Here is a 23,162-nt window from a genome sequence, read left to right on the forward strand (position 1 = left end):
GATGGTGAGCTGCAAAATGCTACATTGCTGGAAAACTATTTGGCAACGGGCCTTAAAGTTCATATTCTCTGACCCAGTAATTCTATTTCTAGGACTCCGACCCAGGAAAATAATCAGAGAAGTGTGCAAAAACCATACGCAGAGATGTGCATCACAGCCATGTCTCTGACAGCCGAAATACTTCATACAACCTATGTGTCTGTCAGCTGGGGAATGGATCAACTGAGTATACAGCCTTTCAAAAGCATGTTGTCTACAGCAAACCAAAAAGCTTCTGCACAGCAAAAGAAACGATTGACAAAATGAAAAAGCAACCTACAGAATGGGAGGAAATATTTGCAAACCACATGTCTGATAAGGGGTTGATATCCAAAATACATAAGGGACTCACAACCAATAGCAAAAAGCCGAATAGCCGGGCTTCCCTGGTGGCGCAGTGGTTGAGAGTCCGCCTGCCAATGCAGGGGACACGGGTTCGAGCCCTGGTCTGGGAGGATCCCACATGCCGCGGAGCAACTAAGCCCATGAGCCACAACTACTGAGCCTGCGCGTCTGGAGCCTGTGCTCCGCAACAAGAGAGGCCGCGATAGTGAGAGGCCCGCGCACCGCGATGAAGAGTGGCTCCCGCTTGCCGCAAATAGAGGAAGCCCTTGCACAGAAACGAAGACCCAACACAGCCAAAAAAAAAAAAAAAAAAAAAGGATAAATAAATAAATAATAATTAAAGGTGCTAATAATTCAAAAAAAAAAAGCCAAATAACCCCCTTAAAAAATGGGCAGAAGACTTGAATAGACATTTTTCTAAAGAAGATATTCAAATGATCAATAAGTACATGAAAAGGTGCTCACGTCACTAATCATCAGGGAAATGCAAATCAAAACCACAATGAGCTATCACCTCACACCTGTCAGAATGGCTTTCATCAAAAAAACGAGAAAACAAGTGTTCACAAGGATGTGGAGAAAAGGGAATTCTTGTGCATTGTTGGTAGGGATGGATAAAGAAAATGTGGATTGTGTCTGTGTGCATGATAGAATATTATTGGAATATTATTTAGCCATAAAAAAGAAGGAAATCCTGCCATGTATGACAACATGGATGAAACCTGAGGGCATTGCTTTAAGTGGAACAAGTCAGACAGGGAAAGACAAATACTGTCCAATCTCACTTGTATGTGGAATCTTAAAAAAAACCCAAACTCATAGAAACAGAAACAGATTGGTGGTTGCCAGGGGCAGGGGGTGGGGAGTGGGAGAAATGGGTGAAAAGTGGTCAAAGGGTACAAACTCCCAATTATAAGATAAACATGTCCTGGGGGTGTAAGGTACAGCATGGGGACTCTAGTTAACAATACAGTACAGTATATTTGAAAGTTGCTAACATAGTAGATTTTTCGAGTTCTCATCACACACAAAAAACTGTAACCATGCAAGGGGATGGATGTGTTAACTAACCATACCGTGGTAATCATTTTTTAATATGTACGTATATAAAATCACTATATTGAATATCTTAAATGCACACAATGTTATATGTCAATTATATCTTAATAAAGCCAGGGGTAAAAAGCATATTATCGAGGAATTTTCGCCACATGCTCACAAAACAACAGTTACTGAGAATGTTGCTATACACGTATACATATACATACACACGTACTCTGTAAAATGTTGAGATATATACCTATATACACCACATAATGACAATTCTTTGTTTATCTATGTCTAAATATAAAACAATAGAAGGAAGTCCACCAAAATGATTACCTCTGAGTCATTTCTATTTTCTTCTTTACAGGTCTATTTTCTAAATCAGACAAAGTTTTAAAATTAAGCTATATCCTTTATAAATCAAGTTTTCAGAGAATTGTTAATGAAATGGGAAATGCGTATTACATCATATCAAGTGAAAATATAGGATAAAAATATATATTCAATATGGTACCCATTAGTTTTTAAAAATTATGTATATGTATATATATATATATATATATATATATATGTATGTATTATATATAAATCAATCCAGGAAGATACCAATAACTGTTGTCTCTGTGTACTGGGATTATAGGTAATTATTTTCTTCATTCCACTTGTGTATTTTTTCCAAACTTTCTACAATGAGAATGTGTTAGCATTTCAAGTGAGAGTACACAATCAGTTGCATTTTAAGCCACAGTTTCCACGAGGACCATTTCCTCTGGCCCCTGCTGGGAGCCCCTTACAGCTGGGGTGTGCTACGAGGTTCTGCATCTCCTGAGCTCCATCCGCAGCCCGGCGTGAGCACCCAGCTCGCAGGAGCAGCCCATTCACACAGGCCAGGTGAATGGCAGCTACAGGGACAGGATCACAACAGCGAGCATTTACTGAGCTCTTCCTACGTCGCCTACTCTGTGCCAAGTGCTGTGCGGGCACCAACTCTTTGAACTGGATGAGGCTGGTCCTCATGCAGCTAGGGGCCTTCTGTCTAATTCCAAAGCCCATGCTCTTACCAACATCAAACTCTGGTAAGGAATCCGCCTTACAGGAATATCTTTACGGCAAGTCTGTTTCTAAGCAGTGCATCTGCTATGCCCAGGACCTCCTTTCTGATCCATTTATGTAAGAACAGTGTTAAATTTTTACTTTGACCTATAATGATTGCTCCCTGAGGTCGTTTTTATAAATAACACATCCCATGGCTGTTCTTGTTTTCATTCTACCTACCTTCTCTTCCGATGGGTAAAAGCCAATTGCTCTCATGACAAAAGGAAGCTCCGACAGGCAGATGTGTTCCGACACCTCTCTAGTCTCCATTGTATCAATACCTTGACTACGGAGCTGAGAATAGTAAAAATAGTCTTCCAGCTCCTATGTGGAAATAAAGTGGAAACACAACATGCATTTTTGGCTTAAGTCTGAAGCAGCCATTTAGACTTCAAGGACATTTTCTAGAAAGTACATTTTAAGCTCAGTGGGGAAAACAGCTTTGGCAAAAAGCAAGAAGGTTAACCCTGGGCACATCTGTTTTACAGACTTAACTAGATGTTACCAGGAAGTGTTTACTCTGAGGACAATTACCCTGTAGAATTTTCCTTCCCTGCCACCAGACACCAGACCATAGAATGGGGTCAGGTCTTCGCCCCCAAGAGAAACTGCTGCCTCCAGGGCACTAGAACAATGAGAGAAACATCGTTATTAGCCAGCAGTCAGTCGGGAACGCAATGCACCGCAATGCCCAGCTGCGGACCTCCGAAGGGTATTACAGCGAGGATACGATTAGGGTCTCTGTAAACTTGTTAAGCAAATTCCCTCCAAAATGAAGCTGCAAATGGAAAATTCAATCTCAAGTGTGGAACCCGGTGGTACAGGGCACCCGCCTTAATGACGATGATATTCTCTCGTGGATGACAGGGCAGACGCCTGGCAATTTGTCTGCAATCTCTCGGGGGGGGGGGCGGTGGGGGGGAGGGAGGGAGGGTGGTGAGTCCACAGTCCCCCGAGCCAAGCGGCCCTCCTGTAACTTTAGATCTGCATGTGACCAGAGCCAGAAGAATGGGATGTGGCACAGGTGGACGGCCGTCGCTAATTGCTTCCATAAAAACTCTGGAGGCCGCAAGGGACCCACGCTGGTCAGATAAAAATAACCTCTGCTCTCTAACACAGGGTCAGATTTTTCCAAAAATAGCCCCTTTAAGTGGTAAGAAAACCTACTTTTTGTATGAGGCTGACTTTGCCTCATACAAAATGCTAATAATAATATGAAATCATCTTAATAATCCACTAACTGGATTTCTGCTAATCAGACCATTAGCCTCTTTGTAGGGTTATTAAGACACACTTTGTGCAGACCATGGCAGGGAAGTGGTTATGTATACAGAAGCTGGAGTCAAAGGGACATGCCTGTGAGCCCCGGCTCTGCCACTTGCAAGCAGTGTGATCATGGGCAAGTGACTTAACCACTCAGGGCCTCAGTTTCCTATTCTGTAAAATGGAAATAATTACAGGGTCTGCCTCAGGGGATTGTTGTGAAAATTAAAGTGAATGCACAGAAAGGATTCGACATGAAGCCCTTTATTTTCCTCCTGTGATGAATCTTTGTTGCGGTGTGGGGTTGATGTGAATCCCAGCCCCAGCACATTACTCCATTGCTTGGGCAGATCACTGAACCCCTCGGAGCTAGTTTCCAGATCTGTACAACAGGGATACCAACAGTGCCTACGCCACAGGATGGCTGTGAGGACACATCAGACAACACACGGAAAGCACTCGGCCCCGGGCCTGGCTCAGGACTATTATTACTGTGGAACTGGGTGTTGAGGTGCACCTACGGCTCTCCTGCAAGAGTCAGCCACAAAACAGTCCTCGGTCCTCTTGTCACGGCCCCGCACAAGCCCCACCCAAGCAGGCTGCGTGAGGTCCATGGAGCTGGTGTACTCTCCAGGTGGGCCTGGGGTCCAGGTGGGCCTGAGGACCGTCTCCAGTAGGGCCCAGTCTTCACCCGGCTCTTGGCTCTGATATTCACCCGGCTCTTGGCCCAGTCTTCACCCCGGTCTCGGCGGACATCAAGGCAGGTGTCCGGCTGAGAGGGCTCCCGCTCTGTGGCCTCCAGGCCAGGCCCAGGCCCAATCCCAACAGGCTCTGTGGGCAGTGAGGCCACTATTGGCCATTTGATTCTGAAGCAGGGCCAGGTAAAGGCCCAGGTGACATGGAGGAGCCAGTCGCCACCAGGAAGGCCCCAGGGGACAGGCGCACAGAGCTCCGGATTCTCTGGGAACAGCCCTCCAGCCGTCAGGACTACCCCACGTCCCCTGCTTCCTGGCCACCGTCAGCTCAGCTGACCTGAGAGCCAGAGGGACGGGGCTGGGCTTGTCCCACCAGAGCTGGGGCAAGAGACTCCCTCTCTCTGGTGTGAAATCTGGGGACTGTCAGTGGCCGAGTTCCCGCTGAGTGACGAAATCCAGCTCTGCAGAGAGTGACAGCAACAGCAGAGGCGAGCGGAGAGCAAATGCTGAGGGCGGGCTGGCCTGCTCTCCCTGCGGTGCGGTGACCCGAGACCCCAGGACCCGCTCGTAACTTCCCCTTTCTGCCTAAGTTGGGTTCTAATGCTTGCCACAAAAAAAGAGGTCATTGGGGCACAAGATGGAGGTACATTTACTGAAAACCTACTGTGTGTGTGCCCAGAAATATACTCAGTGCTTTTGGGAAAGAGCTAAAGCCCAAGAAACAGTGAGCACTGCAACCAGCATATAGCAAGAGCTCAGTAAACGCTCTCTAGGGGAGAAGGGGGAGGGGGAGGGGAGGGGGAGGGGAGGGGGAGGGGAGGGGTGGGGGAGGGGAGGGGAGAGGAGGGGGGAGAGGAGGGGTAGGGGAGGGGAGGGGGAGGGGAGGGGAGGAGAGGGGGAGGGGAGGGGGAGGGGAGGGGAGGGGAGGGAGAGGAGGGAGAGGAGAGGGAGGAGGGGGAAGAGAAAGGGGACCTTACCCCAAGATCTGGCCCTTCACTTCCCTGTGAGTGCAAACCAACAGATGATCCTTACTTGCCAAATGTGTTAGAGTTGCACCTCCTACTCCTGGGCCTTACACACCATCTGTCGGGGCTTCAGACCAGGGTAATGAGCAGAACTGAAAGTCTTCCGGATTCACAACAAAAAATTTTATAAATAGACATCACTGTTTAAGAATACGTCAGTTTTATGTTTTTCACAGTTGTTACTGTAAATACCTTGTGCCTGTTCATGGATTATTTTATTCTAAAATATTTTGTCAAATGTGTATCAACCAAATTAAAAACAAAGGCTTTCATGTTAGCAACAACAACAACCAAAAAAAGGGGGGGAGGGGGGAGAGGAGGGGGAGGGGGGAGAGGAGGGGACGGGGTGGGGGGAGGGAGGAGGGGGAACAGCAGTGGTAGGAATCACCACCCTCAAAACAGCTCTGAACACGGTGATAATATCCCCATTTAACAGATGGAGAAACTGAGACTCAGGGAAGGGAAGGGACTTGCCTCAGGTCATACAGCAAGTAGTAGGGGAGGTGGGATTTGAATCCAGGTCTTTCTGCTCTTGTCTGAGCAAGGCAGCAGGATTACAGGGGGGTGTGAGGTTGAGCACAAAAATGGGGGATTTTAAAACAGATGCCAGACAAGGAGAGAAAGAGGGTGGCCTGCCAGCCAAGACAGGGGGAAAGATGAGGGAAGGGGTCTCCCAGGGGAAGTCTGAGATGCTGCAATGATAGATTGGGGGCCTAGGAGTGGGCTGGTTAAAATAATGTGAACGCGAGAGGATTTATCGTCTTCATTTCACCCTACGACTCGCCATCAGTAGATCTGGTAGGGAATTTTGTTTGTTTACTTGTTTAGGGTTTTTATATTTCTTCCCATTAGTGAAGCACTGAACATATTAAAACACCAGAAGCAGCAATGAAGTGCTAATTAGTTTATAATGATCTTTTGTCCCTGCAACAGATTAAATTGAAATTCTCAGAAGCCTGGACTCTGGCCATGCACAGGAAAGCTACTGGAAAGTGGGTGCTTTTTTTTTTTTTAAATCTCTACTAGTGCAGATCCCAAGATGATTGAGAAGAGGACAAAAACGAAAGAAGGAAGACTGTTCTCCCACCAGGGTGTTGCTTGCCCCATCGGTCCAGGTAACAGGCTAGGTGTCCAGGAATTAAGCAGCTCATTCTGGGGCCCTGATCAGGAGGTTCTTTTCAAGGGGAGAGCTCACCTCCAGCTTCTAAATTCCCAAGATCTGCCCTCTTAGGTGAAGGCAGAGGTGAAGGTCAGGGCTGCAACTGCAAACTGAAACCCCCACGGTTCCAAAGGGAATTAACCTCGCTGTTCTTGCTCCTATTCAGGTTAAGGGGCGAAGCTTCGATGACTGCACAGAAGAAAGATGTGCACGTGGCAGACAGTAAGGGGCGTGCTTTTACTGGGAGCCATGAAACAGGTTTGTTCTTTTAGGAAGCTCGGCGCCTCCGAGCTGCTTTTACCCAGCTCCTCAATGGGACCCTGCCAGGCAGGGGGCCACCTGAGAGGCAGGGGCTTGGAGAAGGTGGTCAGACAAGAAACTGGCTCTGCCCCGGGGCTGCTCGCTGAATTTGGGGAGATGAGAGGATCACCATGGTGGTTGCCCCCTTTTTTAGTAACAAAGATCCTGAGCTCATAAGCAAATGCCTTTATAAGGAAGAAGAGACAAAAGGAAATGATTAATTTGCTGAGTCCTTATCTCTGCTGTGTGCTTTACATGTATCAGCCTACCTGATCCTTACAAGGATCCTGTAAAAGTCCCTATTTTTACCCCCATGTACCCCCATTTCACAGACAAGGAATCCAAAGATCAGAGCTGCTAAGAAACCTGCCCTAGGTCCCACAGCTAGCAGAGAGTAGGCTTCAGATTTGAACCCTTGTCTCTTTGACTTCAAAGTCCGTGTCTCTCTGATGCTCAACCATGCAATTCTCCAGCCTCGCCCTAGGCAGAGATTCTCAGCTCAGGGCAGGGGGGTGAGAAGAGTAGACTGAAAATACACATTTCAAATGATACTCTTACTATTTCTGTAACACACTCTTTGGAGATTTAGGCTAGATCTCTCTAACTGGTGTGAATTTGCAGGCGGCGACAGGGTGAGAAGTATCTCATGGGGCCCGGGTGAACAAGGTGGAATCACACGGCCTCACCTGCAAATACCATGGGTCCCTGGGACAGAACAGTAACCTTTTGTCTGCACATTAATACGAGCGGGTGTCGCAGGGAGCACCCCAAAGGCAACGCCTGAGTCTTGGCTGTCTTTGGACCCGCAGGCCCAGCACAGTGGCTGGCACGTCATAGGGGTTTAACACCTGTCTGCTGTTCCTGAGTGAAAAGAAGGGGTCTCCACTCGGCCCCCTTCTTATGGGGCCAAGCTTCTCGCCGCATCACGTACCTTAAATTGATTTCCCACTGCACCACCGTCCGGTCCTGCCCTCCTGCTGTGAAGGCGTAGCGGCCGTCATAGGAAACGTCCATTCCAGCCACCCCGCTGGGGTGGCATATAAGAGCAGATGTCTTATGTGGGTTGCCATCAACTGGTAAGATCTGAAGTCCAACCTAGAAAGGAAGATGTAACTAGATATTCAGACTCAGATAACTGGGCCCCAGGCCGGGCCTGGCAGGGTCACCTGTCACCTCCAGATCTGTTTACGGGAAGGACCTGTGTGTCCAGAACCAGCCACCTCAGTGTGTGAGAGCTGCATTTCACGTGGCTGGGGCTTCGCACACACTGTGCCCTGCACGGTGGTCCCTTGGGAGAGAGATGCCGGTTCCACCAGGGACACAGAAAGGAAGCTTTCCTCCTATCTTCATGGTCACATGTCCAGGCTTTTCCAGGACAATTCTGGCATCTTATGATTTTATGCCTTCCCATATAGATTAGTCATCAAATATACAACTAAGTGTAACTAACTTGTATGTCTTTATAAGATTTTTCCTTGTAAAGAAATCAGAAAAGAAAAACCCTTTGGTGGACCATGTGTCTTGTATTTTTGGGAGTAGAGAAAATGAGGTAACTCTCCTGAGAGTCATTCCCGCTCATTTATGGCCATTTTCACTGTGGAGCAGGATGGGAGTCGCGGGCTTGGCTGTGAAAGCCGGCGTTCTTGAGTCTTGAAATACCTGAGACTGCCTCCGGCTCCAAGTACACGGTCACCTTACGGGGCAGAGAGCAAAGGGCTGGTACCTTGTCCCTGTTAACAAACACCATGTAGCGTTTCTGAAGTTCCAGAGGGGTTTTCACTGGGAGGATTTGTATCTGCTCAATGGGAGATCCGTAAACTGGCCCGAGGAGTGTCTTTCTGCAAGAGAAAAAAGGAACGCTTTCTAAATTCCACAAATCCCAAGGCAGGTTTTATGACTTGCTCCCTTTCACGTTGCCCTATACATTTTAAATTCTGAATTTCCTGTCTTGTTGCTCAGCTAAGCCCATTTGTAAGAACCTCTCCCTCAACCGCCAACAGCAGCCGTAAATAAGGGGCAACAGCTCCAAACGGCGAACGCTCTGGGGAAACTCTGCTTGTGAAGGATGCTTTTCACAGCCACGGCTCTGACTTTCCTCCTTGACAGCTGAGTGAAGGGAACATTATGCCTCGAGAACGTGCACGCGAACAAGGGATGGGAAAAATGCTGCAAGCACGGGAGGAACGTCAGCAGGATGCGAGGAAACACCCCCATCCCCACGGCGGGGCCAAGACCTCAGCCTGGTGTCCAGACAGCTGACAGCAGGTCTAAAGGCAACGCGCGGATTCCAAAAATCCATCTGCGCATCAAACTGTAATGAATCGCACCCTCACAGCAGTCCGACTTCTGAATTCAGACACTCTTACGCTAATTAGGAATCTGATCTGAGGGGAGGCTCCAGGACAGGATCTCAAGCCCAGAGGTGGATTTTCCCTGAAGCTGGCCAGACCTGCGCATAAGGACCCCTTCCTTGCACACACACCTCCTGAGGCCTGGGAGGGGCACTGGCCACTTTTTATTCTTTTTTTTTAATATATATTTTTCACAGTATATCCTTGTCGCTTATTTTATTTATTTATTTATTTATTTATTTATTTATTTATTTATTTATTTATTTATTTATTTAGGGCTGTGTTGGGTCTTTGCTGCCGCGCGCGGTCTTTCTCTAGTTGCGGCGAGCGGGGGCTACTCTTTGTTGCGGTGCGCGGGCTTCTCACTGCGGTGGCTTCTCTTGTTGAGAAGCTCGGGCTCTAGGCGCATGGGCTTCAGTAGCTGTGGCATGCGGGCTCAGTAGTTGTGGCTCGCGGGCTCTACTGTGCAGGCTAAATAGTTGTGGCGCACGGGCTTAATTGCTCCGCAGCATGTGGGATCTTCCCGGACCAGGGATCAAACCCGTGTCTCCTGTATTGGCAGGTGGATTCTTAACCACTGCGCCACCAGGGAAGTTCCCACTTTTTATTCTTAATTATATATCTTTTTTAAAAAAAGAGGACCCACAAAGCCAAATACACTTCACACCCCACAAAACTTGGGTCTGCCCCAGGGTAAGGACGGTAGCTATTTCATCTTATTATATTTTAAGCCTCTCATCGTTTGGATGTGTTTTCTCCCTGTGTCCCCTGCACCCAGCCTGTGTCTGGTGGGAACAGGAGACGCTCCTTGTATGTCTTTCTTGAGCACCTCTCTGTGCCAGGCACCGTGACGGGGGGTCGGGACTCAGAAATGAGTGAGATGTGGTTGCTAACCTCTCAGCCTTGCGGGAACAACAGACATGGAAGCACCATGGGGGGGATAAGTGAGGTGACAGGCAAATTCCCGGCACGGAGCCTGCGCTGAGGAAGGAGTGATGGTACATCTATCAGGAGACATCTGAGCTGAGTTTGGGAAGGTGAACTGGAAAGGCAGAGAAAATATGGAGGTAACGGAAAAACAGGCAGTGGGCACAGGAGGTCAACGGTATGGGACGTGGACTATTGCTTGAAAACTGCAGAAACAGTAAAGCAGAAAGAAGGCTGGTGGTGGAGGGAGGTAAAACCGAAGAGGTGAGCAGGGGCGAGCTCTGAAGGCAGACTTGACCGTGACCACTGGGCTGCAGGATGCAGGAGAGTATCAGGCTGGATGATCCAGGATCAGGTTTACGTGCACAGAGAATTAGGTGAAATGTTAAAGACACTAAAATGACCAGCTGGTAGACAATGCATCAGCTAATTGTAAGTCACCCTTATCTAGTCATTTGAGTAGAAATGTTTAAGGACTTTCCTCAAATATCATTGAGTGGGAAGAGGCAGGGAAGAGGATGGTTAAGAGAACAGACTCTGGTTTGAATCCCAGCTCTGACCCTTAAAAATTAGGGGCAAGTTGTGGAGAAACTGGAACCTTCATATATTGCTGGCAGGAATGTAAAGTGGTGCAGCTACTTTGGAAAACAGTCTGGCGGTTCCTCAAACGGTTAAATATAGTTACCATATGATCTAGGTCTACATCCAAGAGAAATGAAACAGATGTCTACACAGAAACTGATACACAAATGTTCATAATAGCCAAAAAGTGGAGACAACCCAACTGACAACGGATGGATGAGTAGACAAAATGTGGTCTGTGGATACAATGGAATACTATTCAGCCATTAAAAGGAATGAAGAACTGACACAGGCTACACCATGGATGAACCTTGAAAACATGATGCTAAGAATCAAGACACCAGAAGTCACATATTATATGATTCCATTTACATGAAATGTCCAGAATAGACAAATCCATACAGACAGAAAGTAGACTGGTGTTGCCAGGGGTGGAGCAGTGGGGGATCAGGGGGGAAAGGACGTGAATGGGGAGTGATTGCTAACGGGTTTGGGATATCTTCTGGGGGGTAATGAAAATGTTCTTGAATTAAATAGTGATGATGGTTATACAACTTTGTGAATACAGTAAAAAGCCACTGAAAATGGTAAATGTTATGGTATATGAATTATACCTTAATTTAAATTATAAATAAGCAAAAGAAAAAAAAGTCAAGTTAGTCAACCCCTCTGGGCCTCAGGTTCCTCACTGGTAAAATAGGGATAATGACAGTATTTACTCCATAAGACTGTAGTGAGCACTAAATAAGTTAATATATATAAAGCACTCAGAACAGTTCCTGGCACATAGTAGGAGCTATATAAATGCTACCTAGTACTGCCAAAATTTCTAACAATTTCATAAAATTAATATCTTTTTCTTCTGATTGAAAACATTTTACATATTCATTGTGAAAATTTTCAAATATTGAGACATCAAGTAGAAAATCTACCCGTAACTCTACATGGCTGCACCCTTTATCCCAAGATAATCATGGGTAATAGCTTGGTGTATACGACTCGAGAACTTCTTTTATATATATTCTAGCCCATATAATTATAATTTTAGATGAAAATATATAAGTTACATAAATATAATTTTAGATGAAAATATATTCATGCATATTTGGCAATTTGCTTTATCTCATATTATGCCTTGGAGATATTTCCGTGTTACTATGCAGAGAGCTATCTTCTCTTTTTTCTTTTTTTTCCGCTTCTAAAAGCAGCATCATGTTTCAGTGTACTGACAAGCCATCATTTAACTAATTCCCTATTAATGGACATTTGGATTGTTTCCATTTTTAAAAATATTTTCAAACAAGACATCCTTTTACTTATGTCTTGGCATCCTGTGTGAGTACTTCTGTGGGCTACATTCCTAGAAGTCAGAAGACAGGCTATAATTTAATAGAGGGTAACACACTGCTGTCCCCACACCTCCCACCCCCACCCGCCAGCAGCCGGTTGGTTCCCTTACACCCTTGCCAACGCCGGGCGCTATCCATCATTTTTATCTTTGCTAATCTGATTTGTGAAAAATGAAGTCTTGTTTTCATTTGCATCTTTGATGTACTGGTGAGCATCTGCTCATAGGTTTTATTGGCCTTTGTCTGTGAACTGCCTCTTCACGTTCTTCCAAATGCTTTTAAATGCATTTTTTAATTATTTTGGATTTATCATCAAAAGGCAATTCCTTCCCAATTAAGTTGTGGTTACAGGGCTTTATTATTCCTACAACTTAAAAGATGCTTTATGCAAGGTGTTTTTACTTTGGAGCGATGAGAATGTTTTAACTAGATAGAGGTGGTAGTTGCACAACACTGTGAATGGACTAAATACCAGTGATTTGTTCACTTTAAAACAGTTGGTTTTATGTTATGTGAATTTCACCTCAATAAAATATTTTTTAAAAAGATGGTTTATACTAATTTCCAATTGATCTTCAATGGCAGAAACTCCTAACTTCATGGCTCTAAATGAAAGCACTAATTAGAAAAGATATACACATCCCTATGTTCATTGCAGCTTTACTTACAATAGCTAAGATATAGAAGCAACCTACACGTCCATCAAAAGATGAATGGATAAAGAAGATACACAATGGAATAAAAATCTTGTCATTTGTGACAACATGGATGGACCTAGAGGGTATTATGCTAAGTGAAATGAATCAGACAGAGAAAGACAAATACTGTATGATTTCACTTACATGTAGAAACTAAAAAACAAAACAAATGAACAAATGTAACAAAATAGAAACAGAATTACAGATACAGAGAACAAACTGGTGGTTGCCTGAGGGGAGGAGGGATGGGGGAAGGAAAGAAATAGGTGAGGGAGATTAAGGGGTACAAACTTTCAGTTACAAAATAAATGAGTCACAGGTATGAAATGTACAGCATGGAGAATATAGTCAATAACTATGTAATATCTTTGTACAGTGACATATTGTAGTGATCATGTTGAAATGAATGGAAGTATGTATAAATGTATAGAATCACTATGTTGTGTAACAAGAACTAATATAGTGACATAGGTCAATTATACTTCAGAAACAAAGAAACTCATAGAAAAAGAGATCAGATTTGTGGTTACCAGAAGGGAGGGGTTGGGGGAAGGGGGAACCGGATGAAGGCAGGCAAAAGGCACAAACTTCCAGTTACAGGATAAATAAGTCCTCAGGATGTGATGTACCACATGGTAAATGGAGTGAGCCCTGCTGTGTGTCACACATGAAAACTGTTAAGAGAGTAAATCCTAAGAATTCTCATCTCACAGAAAAAAATGTTTTTCTAGGGACCTCCCCGGTGGTCCAGTGGTTGAGAACCCGTCTTGCAAGGCAAGGGATGCGGGTTCGAGCCCTAGTCAGGGAACTAACATCCCACATGCCGCACGGGGCAACTAAGTCCACGCACCAGAACTAGAGAGGAGCCCGCGTGCTGCAACTAAGACCCGACACAGCCAAAAAATAAGATAAGTAAATAATAAATTTTTAAAAAAAGAACTGTTATAAAAAGTTATACAAAAAAAAGTTTTTCTATTTCTTTAATTTTGTACCTATAGGAGCTGAGGGATGTTCACTAAACGTACTGTGGTATCACTTCACGACGTATGTAAGTCAAATCATTACGCTGTATACCTTCAACTTATATAGTGCTGTATGTCAATTATATCTCAATAAAACTGGAAGAAAAAAATAATAGCGACAAAAAATGCAATGGATGGAAACATTTAAAAAAAAAAAAAAGAAATTTGCTTTATGCTAATTTCCCACTGATCTTCAATGGCAGAAGCTCCTGACCGCTTGGCTCTGTGTCTGTTACTAAGTGTTAGCGGCAACTCCAAGCCTGGGCCGCTCCATCCCGCATCCCCCAGCCACCTGCTCAGCCAGCTCAGAGGTTCTCAGGACCAGGCACATCTATGGGATATTCTTTGTCCAAAAAGTTTGTGTCCGTTAAAGATGATGTACAAAGATTCTGAAATCTTCCTAAAACTCCTTTTTACATATTTCTTTCAAATGTCTCCTTCCCAGTGTTTTAATAGTTAAAAAAAAATTGTGCTGGATTTCTCTCCTGTCCCTGCCACATGAAACGGCATTTTTCAGTCATTTTTCCTTGGACCCTTCTAAAAAGGGTTACTGGGGAAAAAAAAAAAAAAAAAAAAAGATCCTGGGTGATCCTGGCCTTTTGAGGACCTATCTTATCTGAGATACATTTCCAAAAAAAGGTCTTCCTCAAGCATGGGGCCAGCTGCTGTTGGTGTTTTCCAACTTCCTCCTCCTGGGTGGGGTCACTAAAGCATTCTCACCTCCAGTTTCTCCTGACTCTGCTCTTCCCGGCCATACCCACGAGGCAGCCAAACCACAGGCAGAAAGAGGCTGCCTGCCAGGGCTGACTAGCTAGGATTCCAAAGCCAGGGCTGCAACAGGGCCCAGTGATGCCAAGGAGAGGACAAAGTCACAGCTTGGTTCAAGGGTCAAGTCCTGCCCTGACCAGCTGCTTGACCTGGGGCAAGTTTTATCACCTCTCTGATCCCCAGTGGCACAATCCTTTGCAGGGTTATTGCAGATGAAACGGGATGACAAATGCAGGGCCCCGACACAGGGATCGTGCACCATAATCAGTGCTGATCACGAGAGGCAAAGCCTGGACCCACAGGCCTAGCAGCACAAGAGGCCAGCCACAGACGCAGACCTACTTCGGGATGGAGGAACCACTGCTCTAAGATGCTAAGCTTTCGATGCCCTGGGCTTGGTCCTTTGACCGCTTCTCCATCTACCCTTCCCCTCTGGAATCTTCTCTCATCTCACGGCTTTAAACCACCAGGTGTGCTGACCTCAGACATGGGTCTCCAGCCCAGCTTCTAACATGAACTCCACTTCCCCAATAAAATGCAAATTTCATGGTGACAGAAACATTGTTTTGTTTTCATCTCCATCTTCAGCACCTAGAACAGCACCTGGCTCAGGTAGGGGCCCAGTAAATAGTTACTGAGAGAACAAAGAATACTATCAGTTGAACTTAAAACTCCTTTAAGAACGAAGAATAAGAAAAATTAAACAACTGGTAGTATTCAGGTGAAACTATCTGTTGTTTTTTCTTTAACATCTTTATTGGAGTATAATTGCTTTACAATGGTGTGTTAGTTTCTGCTTTATAACAAAGTGAATCAGCTATACATGTACATATACCCCATATCTCCTCCCTCTTGCGTCTCCCTCCCACCCTCCCTACCCCACCCCTCTAGGTGGTCGCAAAACACCAAGCTGATCTCCCTGTGCTATGTGGCTGCTTCCCACTAGCTATCTATTTTACATTTGGTAGTGTATATATGTCCATGCCACTTTCTCACTTCATCCCAGCTTACCCTTCCCCCTCCCCGTGTCTTCAAGTCCATTCTGAAACTATCTGTTTTTATCCACGAGGGAAGAACAGAAGATTTCATTGCACATCAGCAACTTCTCCGGGGCCCCAGGGTCCAGTTCCTTCGTTGAGCCTCAGGCACTGAGCTCTGGGTACCTTATCCCCGTGCAGTGCTGGGCTCAGAAACGAGGGCTCTGGGTTTGAATCCTGACTCTGGCACTTCCTAACCATGTGACCTTTGGTGAGAACGACCTCCCTTATCTGTGCCTCAGTTTCCTCCTCTGCAAAGTGAGGAGGGTTGTGATGGTAGCCAAGCTGCTTGCAGGTCCTTAAGGTGGGACTTGAAATAAGCCGGGCGCTGAGAAACGGATCTACGTGCCATTAGCGGGAAGCTCCCATGCTTACCTGCACATTTTTGTGGTTGAATTAAAAAGCTTCACTTTGTAGCCACTGTTGCAAATGAGCAGGAACTGCTCCTTGGTAAGTGGCGGGTACCAGACCATACAGGTGGGGTAGTTGCCCTGGTCGGTTCGGTGAATGTCCAGGACTTCCAGGTGGTCTTTGTAGCTCTTGAGTAGATTATACTCGATCTACAGAGAAGCCCAGATGAACACACATGAGGACTGAGGTGAATGAAGTCAGTCAACAGTCCTTTTCTGGGGAGAGACAGCATCAGGTCTTTTAGGAGGAAACTTGCCTAAACTTCTACACCTAATAAGCTACCAATACGGAGTATCCATTATGAGCAAGATGATGCCATTTAGTACTCACGACTCCCCAGCAAAGCAGTAGTTGTGCCCATTTTGCAGATGAGAAAACAGATGTTCAGAGAGGTTCAGTGGTTTTCCCAAGGTCACACAGCTAAGAAGTGGGAGGGTGAGAATTCAAATCTAGGTCCAACTAACTCCAAAACCTGAACTCTTACAGTTATGTTGTACTGCTTCACTTACCATTATCTTGGGAACTTTTTGAGGGTAGGAGCTAATTCATACCTAAATCTCAGCACTTGACAGTCATAAATTAGCAGCCTGCTGAATTTCACACATATGTAGGCTTTGGTGGCCAGACCAGCACGGGTGGACAGAAGGAAGGATGGATAGAATAAAGGAAGTAAGGGGGGGAGGGAAGGAAGTTAAGATGGAAGCACAGATAGATCGATTGATTTTGAATCCTTTTGGCTCGATCATGTAATATTGCATTTGCCACTGTCTCTACCTTTCCCTCTGATATTCTCTGAGTTGTCACATTGAGGTAAAAGCCTGGCCCTGTCCCCTAGACACACAGAAAGTGTAAGTGTTGGCTTCCAGATGCACACTGAGAGGCGAGGGTGGCTGAGCTGTCCGTGCTGTGGGGAGCACGCCCCCCCCACCCCCCGCCGTCAACATGCCACTTCCAGGAGCCTCCTCACTCAGGACACAAGTCCCTGTGTGGTGTCAGAGCCGTATGAAGGCCAAGCGCCAACTCGGAAAGGTTTTCGCTGCTTTGTCATACATTCATTTTCTCAAACAAACACACGCGCGCATACTGTGGGTCTGGTTCTGTGCCAGACGCCAGGGAGGTAACGAGAACGAGACATGTCCCTGGTGACCAGGCAAAGGAAAATGAAACAGCTCACCAAGAGTCTGTCTCTCCCGAGGCTCAGCAGTCTCGGCTCATTGCTGTCCAGATGAACCCCGAACAGGACACTTCGAATGCTCTTGCGATGAGAACGAAGTCTTGCCAAATACTCCCAGACCCTTCGTCCATTTTTGACTCTCACCACGTAAACAGCCACGGTGAAACTTACATCCTGAGTATGAGCAAAAGAGCAGAAGTTGCTCCTTTTTAGATTTTGTAACTTAAGAATCATCACTATGTTTTTCATACTAACTTTGCTTTTAGAAATTTTATGCAAAAAGAAAACCTTAGTCTATTGGAGCAAGTAGTAAAATCATGCCCGTTTTGCAGATGAGAAAATCAAGGTTCAAAGTAGGTAGGTGGGGGCAGGGAGAGACGGTATTTGTCTGACACTATGGTCTTACTCTCCTTGCTGGTCCCCACCTCATTCTCTGTTGGAAACTGAAACCCCGACTCTTTCTGCCTTTGTCCTCCCTTCTCTTTATCCGGCTACACAAAATTTTAAAAGGTACGATTAAAAAATATATACATGATGGCTGAGAGTGACAGGGGTCGGGGAGTGGGCGGGAGCAGCCTGAAGGGACCTGGGGCGCCTGAGTCAGTGCGTTGCTGGGAAGCGTGTGCGGGACAGAAGTTCAAGTGAGGCCGGCTGCTTCCCCGCAGCCCACCCCACCCCCCAAGAGAACTGGAAGGAAGGGAGAGGTGGGGGGTCCCAGAAAAATCTTTACTGAGATGAAGAGCCCTATTCACAGAGGGAAGGACCAGAATCCGAAATGCTCGGTGGAAGACTCTGCTTAAATGAGAATGTCATCTCGTCAAAAATCAAAGGGAAAGATAAAACCCTGGATGCAGAGAAAGGGTTCCGAAAAACTAACAAACCAAAACGAGCTGTCAGAGTAGCAGAGTCCAAGTCTGGAAGTTCTGAGGCCCTGGTCTTGTTTTCAGGCAGAAGTACCCCCACTTCCCCCACCCCTTTCTCCTTTTGTAACGGCTTTATTGAGATATAATTCACCTCCCACACAATTCACCCACTGGAAGTGTACAGTTCAATGGGCTTTAGTATATTCACAGAGTTGTGCATCCATCATCACAGTTTTAGAATACTTTCATCACCCCCAAAAGAAACCTGTACCCTCTAGCAGCTACTCCCCAGCCCCCCCACCTCCCAGCCCCTCCCCTTTGTGGCTTTAAATAAGGTTGCTGAGCCCCTGGACGGCACTGAGTGAAAATACTCACAGCGGTCGCCATATACTGGGAGTCATGGGAGAAGCTGACGTGAGTCACACTGGTTCTGGAATATTTGAAAGGCTCTGGGATTTCACTTTCTAAGGACATTGCATCAAGAATGTAAACAGTCCCTTCTGTGAAGCCAGCTCCGAGGAGAGCTCCTGAAATCACAAGCCAGAGAACAATGATCGAAAAGGACTTCATTCACTCAAGAAACATCGACTCCACGCCAGGCCTTGTTCTAGGTGCTGAGGAGACAGCAACGAACACGACAGACAAGGTCCTGAGAAGGAGAAGTGAACTGGAAAGCATGGCATCGTGGGATGAGACCAGGCGGTACGGAGCTCTGCAGGGTCCAGGGGGAGAAGGCGTCCCATCTGGCCTGGTGCGGGGAGACGGTCAAGGTAACCTTCCTGGAGCTGTGACAGCCAAGGGATTAGCCATTTGGGTCTGTTTTCAGTTTAGAACCTAAGACAGGCTGACAAAATGAAAATACCTTCGGGGTTGTAGGTCAGACTCTGGACTCCAAGCCCCTTCTCAAAGATCCTGCTGAAGAGGTATTTTTTCTGTTCATAATCCCACACTTTGATCATCCCACAGAAACTCCCGATGGCAATGAGGGGTTGGTACGGGTGGCAGGAGATGGCACAAATGGCATCCTTGGGCTCTACAAATAACTTCTCAAGTTTGGTCCCATCTGCTGTTAAGTGGTACACTGACGCATCCGACGTTCCAATGATAAAATTCCTGTTTGCCAAGGAGAGACCCAACAGCATCAGTGTTTGCAGGGAATGGGGCACGCCAGCTATTCTGCTTCTAATTGCACATGAAACGCCTCTGTCGTCTGTAATTTAGTGACATTATTAACCCAACATCTCCAAAAATATACCACCAATACCCAACAGCCTCCATTTGCAAGTGAAAAAGCCCACATTTCTACATGTAAATTGAGTCATTAAGTATGCAGATGGACAGTCAGTTGTACAATTAGCTAATCTGCACATGCAAATATTCATTTGTGTATGCAAATATGGAGTTTGGTGCACACATACAGATGTGCCTGCAAATACCACAAGGGTAATTAAGCAGACTCACAGATAATTCTGTCTTGAAATGTTATGGCTATTAACTATCAAATCCCTTTAACTGTAGTGCTAGGACAAACTCAGCTTCGAGAAAGGAGACCAACCTACAGAGAAGGACTCCAGAGGCAACAGAGATTAGAGCCCTTTGCGGCTTCCCATCACTAGACGTTCTTAACAGGAGAATGATGTTTCGCTTAAAAAATCGATTAAATAGTGATACTAATCAGCCAAGGAGATCCATCTGCATGCCAGGTAAAGGACTGACTAGGGAGGCCAGCTCCCTCGAGTTCACATCCCAGGAACAGGAAGAAGATCCCACTGTACACAAACTAAAAGAAGACATCACTTTTTGACCATGCAAATGATGAGATTCATTAACAACTCACCTTACAATAAAAAGGTCACCTTTTAAAGTGCAGTCTGGAGGATAGTTTGTATTTTCGATCGGAGGAGTTGCCGGGGTCTTTGAGAAGGACAGGCTTCTTATGGAGCTCAGTTTGAAGTGGCTGTACCAGTTCACAATGGACAGGCTGTGATCGTAGAACTTGATGTTACCCTGAATGTCACCTGTGACAATATAGCTGAAATGGAGAATAACATCGGCTTGTTAAATAATGGTAATGAGTACCATCTATTGAACACCTAATTATATGTCAGCCCCTGGACTCCGGGCATTGTAAAAACTTTCACTTAGTACTGCCCTGGGCTTCCCTGGTGGTGCAGTGGTTAAGAATCCGCCTGCCAATGCAGGGGACACGGGTTCAAGCCCTGGTCCGGGAAGATCCCACATGCCGCTGAGAAACTAGGCCCATGTGCCACAACTACTGAGCCTGCGCTCTAGAGAGGCCGCAAGCCACAACTACTGAAGCCCGCGTGCCTGGAGCCTGTGCTCCACAACAAGAGAAGCCACTGCAGTGAGAGGTCTGTGCACCACAATGAAGAGTAGCCCCCACTCGCCGCAGCTAGAGAAAGCCCGCACGCAGCAGCGAAGACCCAACACAGCCAAAAATAAAAACAAATAAATAAATAAATTTATTTTTTTAAAAAATATTGCCCTATGTGGCTGATTTTACTGTCATCCCAGTTCACATCTAGGAAACTAAGGCTCAAGGCCTCGATTGCCAGATTTAGCAAATAAAAATGCAGGATACCCAGTTAAATTTGAATTTCAGGTGAACAATGAGTAAATTTTTAGAATAAGTACGTCCCATATATTGCATGGTCCCAAATGCAGTTGCCCCATGCAACATTTGGGACGTACATAAACCTGGCAACCCTATCAGGGCCATGTGGCTAGACTATGCCGGGATCCAGGTGTATCTTATGCAAAGTCCACGCTCTCTGCTCTCCTCTTCCCTGCCGCCCAAGATCAGTCCCACGCCATGGCAGTGGGCAGTGATTTACACCCTCTGCCGTAAGACTACAGATGACAACAGAGTCCATCAACCATCCCTCTGAAATCACGCAGGCTGGCAACGGGATACAGGAAGACACTGCTGTGAGAGCGATCGATGGTAAAACCCTGTCCAGTCACCACAGCCAAAGGCAGTGCTGCGTGACAAAACGGCTTTTATTTCCAGTCCTCAGAGCCATCCCAAATGGGCTTGTTTTTTCTAAAGCCTCTGACATAATTCTAATCACGGGGGGCAGGGGGAGGTGTGGGATGAATTTTCTCTTATATACGCAAAGTGATTAAATGAGGTTTCTGATTAATAAGCAAGGCAGGTGGGCCGAGTAATTGGCTAGAATGTCATTCACAGCCCTCTGCTGGACAGAAACGGCAAAACAAGCCAAGTGTTTTCGGAGACCTTTTCCTGCAAGGGCTCTGGGGTCCTGGCTGGGTTTTATTTAACATGGAGAAAAGGAAACGCAGGCCTGGTCTTCCCTGGGTCCTAACCCCCAACAATTAAAAGTTGATTGCATCACCAGCTGCAATTCTACTACTGTCTTTTCGCATCAAGTGAGTGAAGATGACGATTTGCATTTGTCTTTGTAAAGCCACGCCAGGACCTCACTGTTCCTCTGTATTAAAAGAAAGGGTCAAGAAAGCAAAGGGCTTCTGGAAAGCAGATGGCACAATGACTCCAGCCATGCGGGCAGGGTTCTTGTCACGAGGCAATCGTCTCCAGCACTGATAATGGATAATGGTTGTACCTAGAGCTCCCCTGTACCAGATGGCATGCTAAGAGTTTTACAAGGCTTGGGAATTCCCCCGTGGTCCAGTGGTTAGGACTCAGAGCTTTCACTGCCGGGGCCAGGGTTCAATCCCTGGTCAGGGAACTAAGATTCCGCAAGCCGTCCTCACAAAATCACTCTGGCGAGACAGTATTGTTATGCCTACTTTACAGATGGAAGAATGGAGGCTCAGCACATTTAAGCCCCTTGTCCAAGGTCACTTGGCAAGGAAGGGATGCATCTGGCAATGTGAACCCCTTTATGTCTGAGGCTAAGGCACAAGGCTTAGATCATCTATGTGCTCCCACAGTCTCTCAAAATCAAAGAGTTAGGGAACTTTATAAAGTTATGTTATAGTTCATCTTTTCACGATGGGTAAATGTTATTCTGTAATCAGAAAGAAATATATAGCTATTTATGTCCTCTTCTTAAATTTAAAGTATGGGCAAAATAAGTCTAATTAGGGCAGAAGAAAAAAGATTAGTTACTTTTTGTTTCACCAACACAAAAGGACTGTTAAAAGTAATACATGCCTGGGGCTTCTCTGGTGGTGCAGCAGTTAAGAAGCCAACTGCCAGTGCAAGGGACACGGGTTCGAGCCCTGGTCCGGGAAGATCCCACATGCCGCAGAGCAACTAAGCCCGTGCGCCACAACTACTGAGCCTGTGCTCTACAGCCTGCGAGCCACAACTACTGAAGCCCGCGTGCCACAACTACTGAAGGCCACGTGCTCTAGAGCCCATGCTCTGCAACAAGAGAAGCCACCGCAATGAGAAGCCCGTGCACCTCAATGAAGAGTAGCCCCCGCTCGCCGCAACTAGAGAAAGCCTGCGTGCAGCAGCAAAGACCCAATGCAGCCACAAATAAAATAAATAAATAAAATATTAAATTACTTTAAAAAAGAAGGAATACATGCCCATGATTTTTTTTTAAAAAAAAGCAAACCAATCAGTACAAATGAGACTATAAAAAGAAGTAAATCCACCCCCATCCTTGATTCTAGTTCTCAGTTCTTTTCCTCAGAGGCAGCCAATGTTCCCAGTTAATTGGCTCTCCCAAGAAACAATCTATGCATGTACAACATATGTGTATACATCCAAAAGGGTTTTAAAATAATTTTATAATCATCTATAGCTACTTTTTAATTAATTAAGTACCTGTCAACTGTAGTAAGCACAGTGATACCCTCCTTCTGCAAATGAACCAGTTTACAAGGTGTGATGTGGGGAAAGCCCGAAGAGGTGGAGGCAGATGGCGGTGGGCGGTAAATGTCCCAGACAACCAGCTTCCCTTCCAGTGTCGCCGACAGTATTTGGGTTAAATTCAGATGAAAGATTGACTGGCTAAATTTTCCCACGAGCTTGTTGAATGTCTGCATTTCAAGAG

General features: G+C 45.9%; 1 protein-coding gene across 12 annotated transcripts in view; it reads right to left on the reverse strand.

Annotated features, from left to right (window-relative positions):
- The window catches only part of CFAP251 (cilia and flagella associated protein 251), a 68,635-nt gene that overhangs the window by 18,562 nt on the left and 26,911 nt on the right, over positions 1 to 23,162 (reverse strand). For 4 of the 12 annotated variants that reach the window (XM_059894260.1, XM_059894261.1, XM_059894262.1 and 1 more), the window contains exons 10-19: positions 22,934 to 23,148; positions 19,988 to 20,182; positions 19,013 to 19,263; positions 18,526 to 18,677; positions 17,288 to 17,461; positions 16,078 to 16,262; positions 8,692 to 8,806; positions 7,900 to 8,063; positions 3,061 to 3,151; positions 2,707 to 2,850 (exon numbers count right to left, since the gene is read on the reverse strand). In XM_059894260.1, the coding sequence (XP_059750243.1) occupies positions 2,707 to 2,850; positions 3,061 to 3,151; positions 7,900 to 8,063; positions 8,692 to 8,806; positions 16,078 to 16,262; positions 17,288 to 17,461; positions 18,526 to 18,677; positions 19,013 to 19,263; positions 19,988 to 20,182; positions 22,934 to 23,148 (1,686 nt within the window). Of the gene's footprint in view, positions 1 to 2,044; positions 2,334 to 2,706; positions 2,851 to 3,060; positions 3,152 to 5,347; positions 5,610 to 7,899; positions 8,064 to 8,691; positions 8,807 to 16,077; positions 16,263 to 17,287; positions 17,462 to 18,525; positions 18,678 to 19,012; positions 19,264 to 19,987; positions 20,183 to 22,933; positions 23,149 to 23,162 lie in introns of those variants that run through there. The other 8 variants (XM_059894265.1, XM_059894266.1, XM_059894268.1 and 5 more) reach the window with 6 other exon arrangements.

Source organism: Balaenoptera ricei, chromosome 14 (genome assembly GCF_028023285.1).
Source record: "Balaenoptera ricei isolate mBalRic1 chromosome 14, mBalRic1.hap2, whole genome shotgun sequence".
NCBI lineage: Eukaryota > Metazoa > Chordata > Mammalia > Artiodactyla > Balaenopteridae > Balaenoptera > Balaenoptera ricei.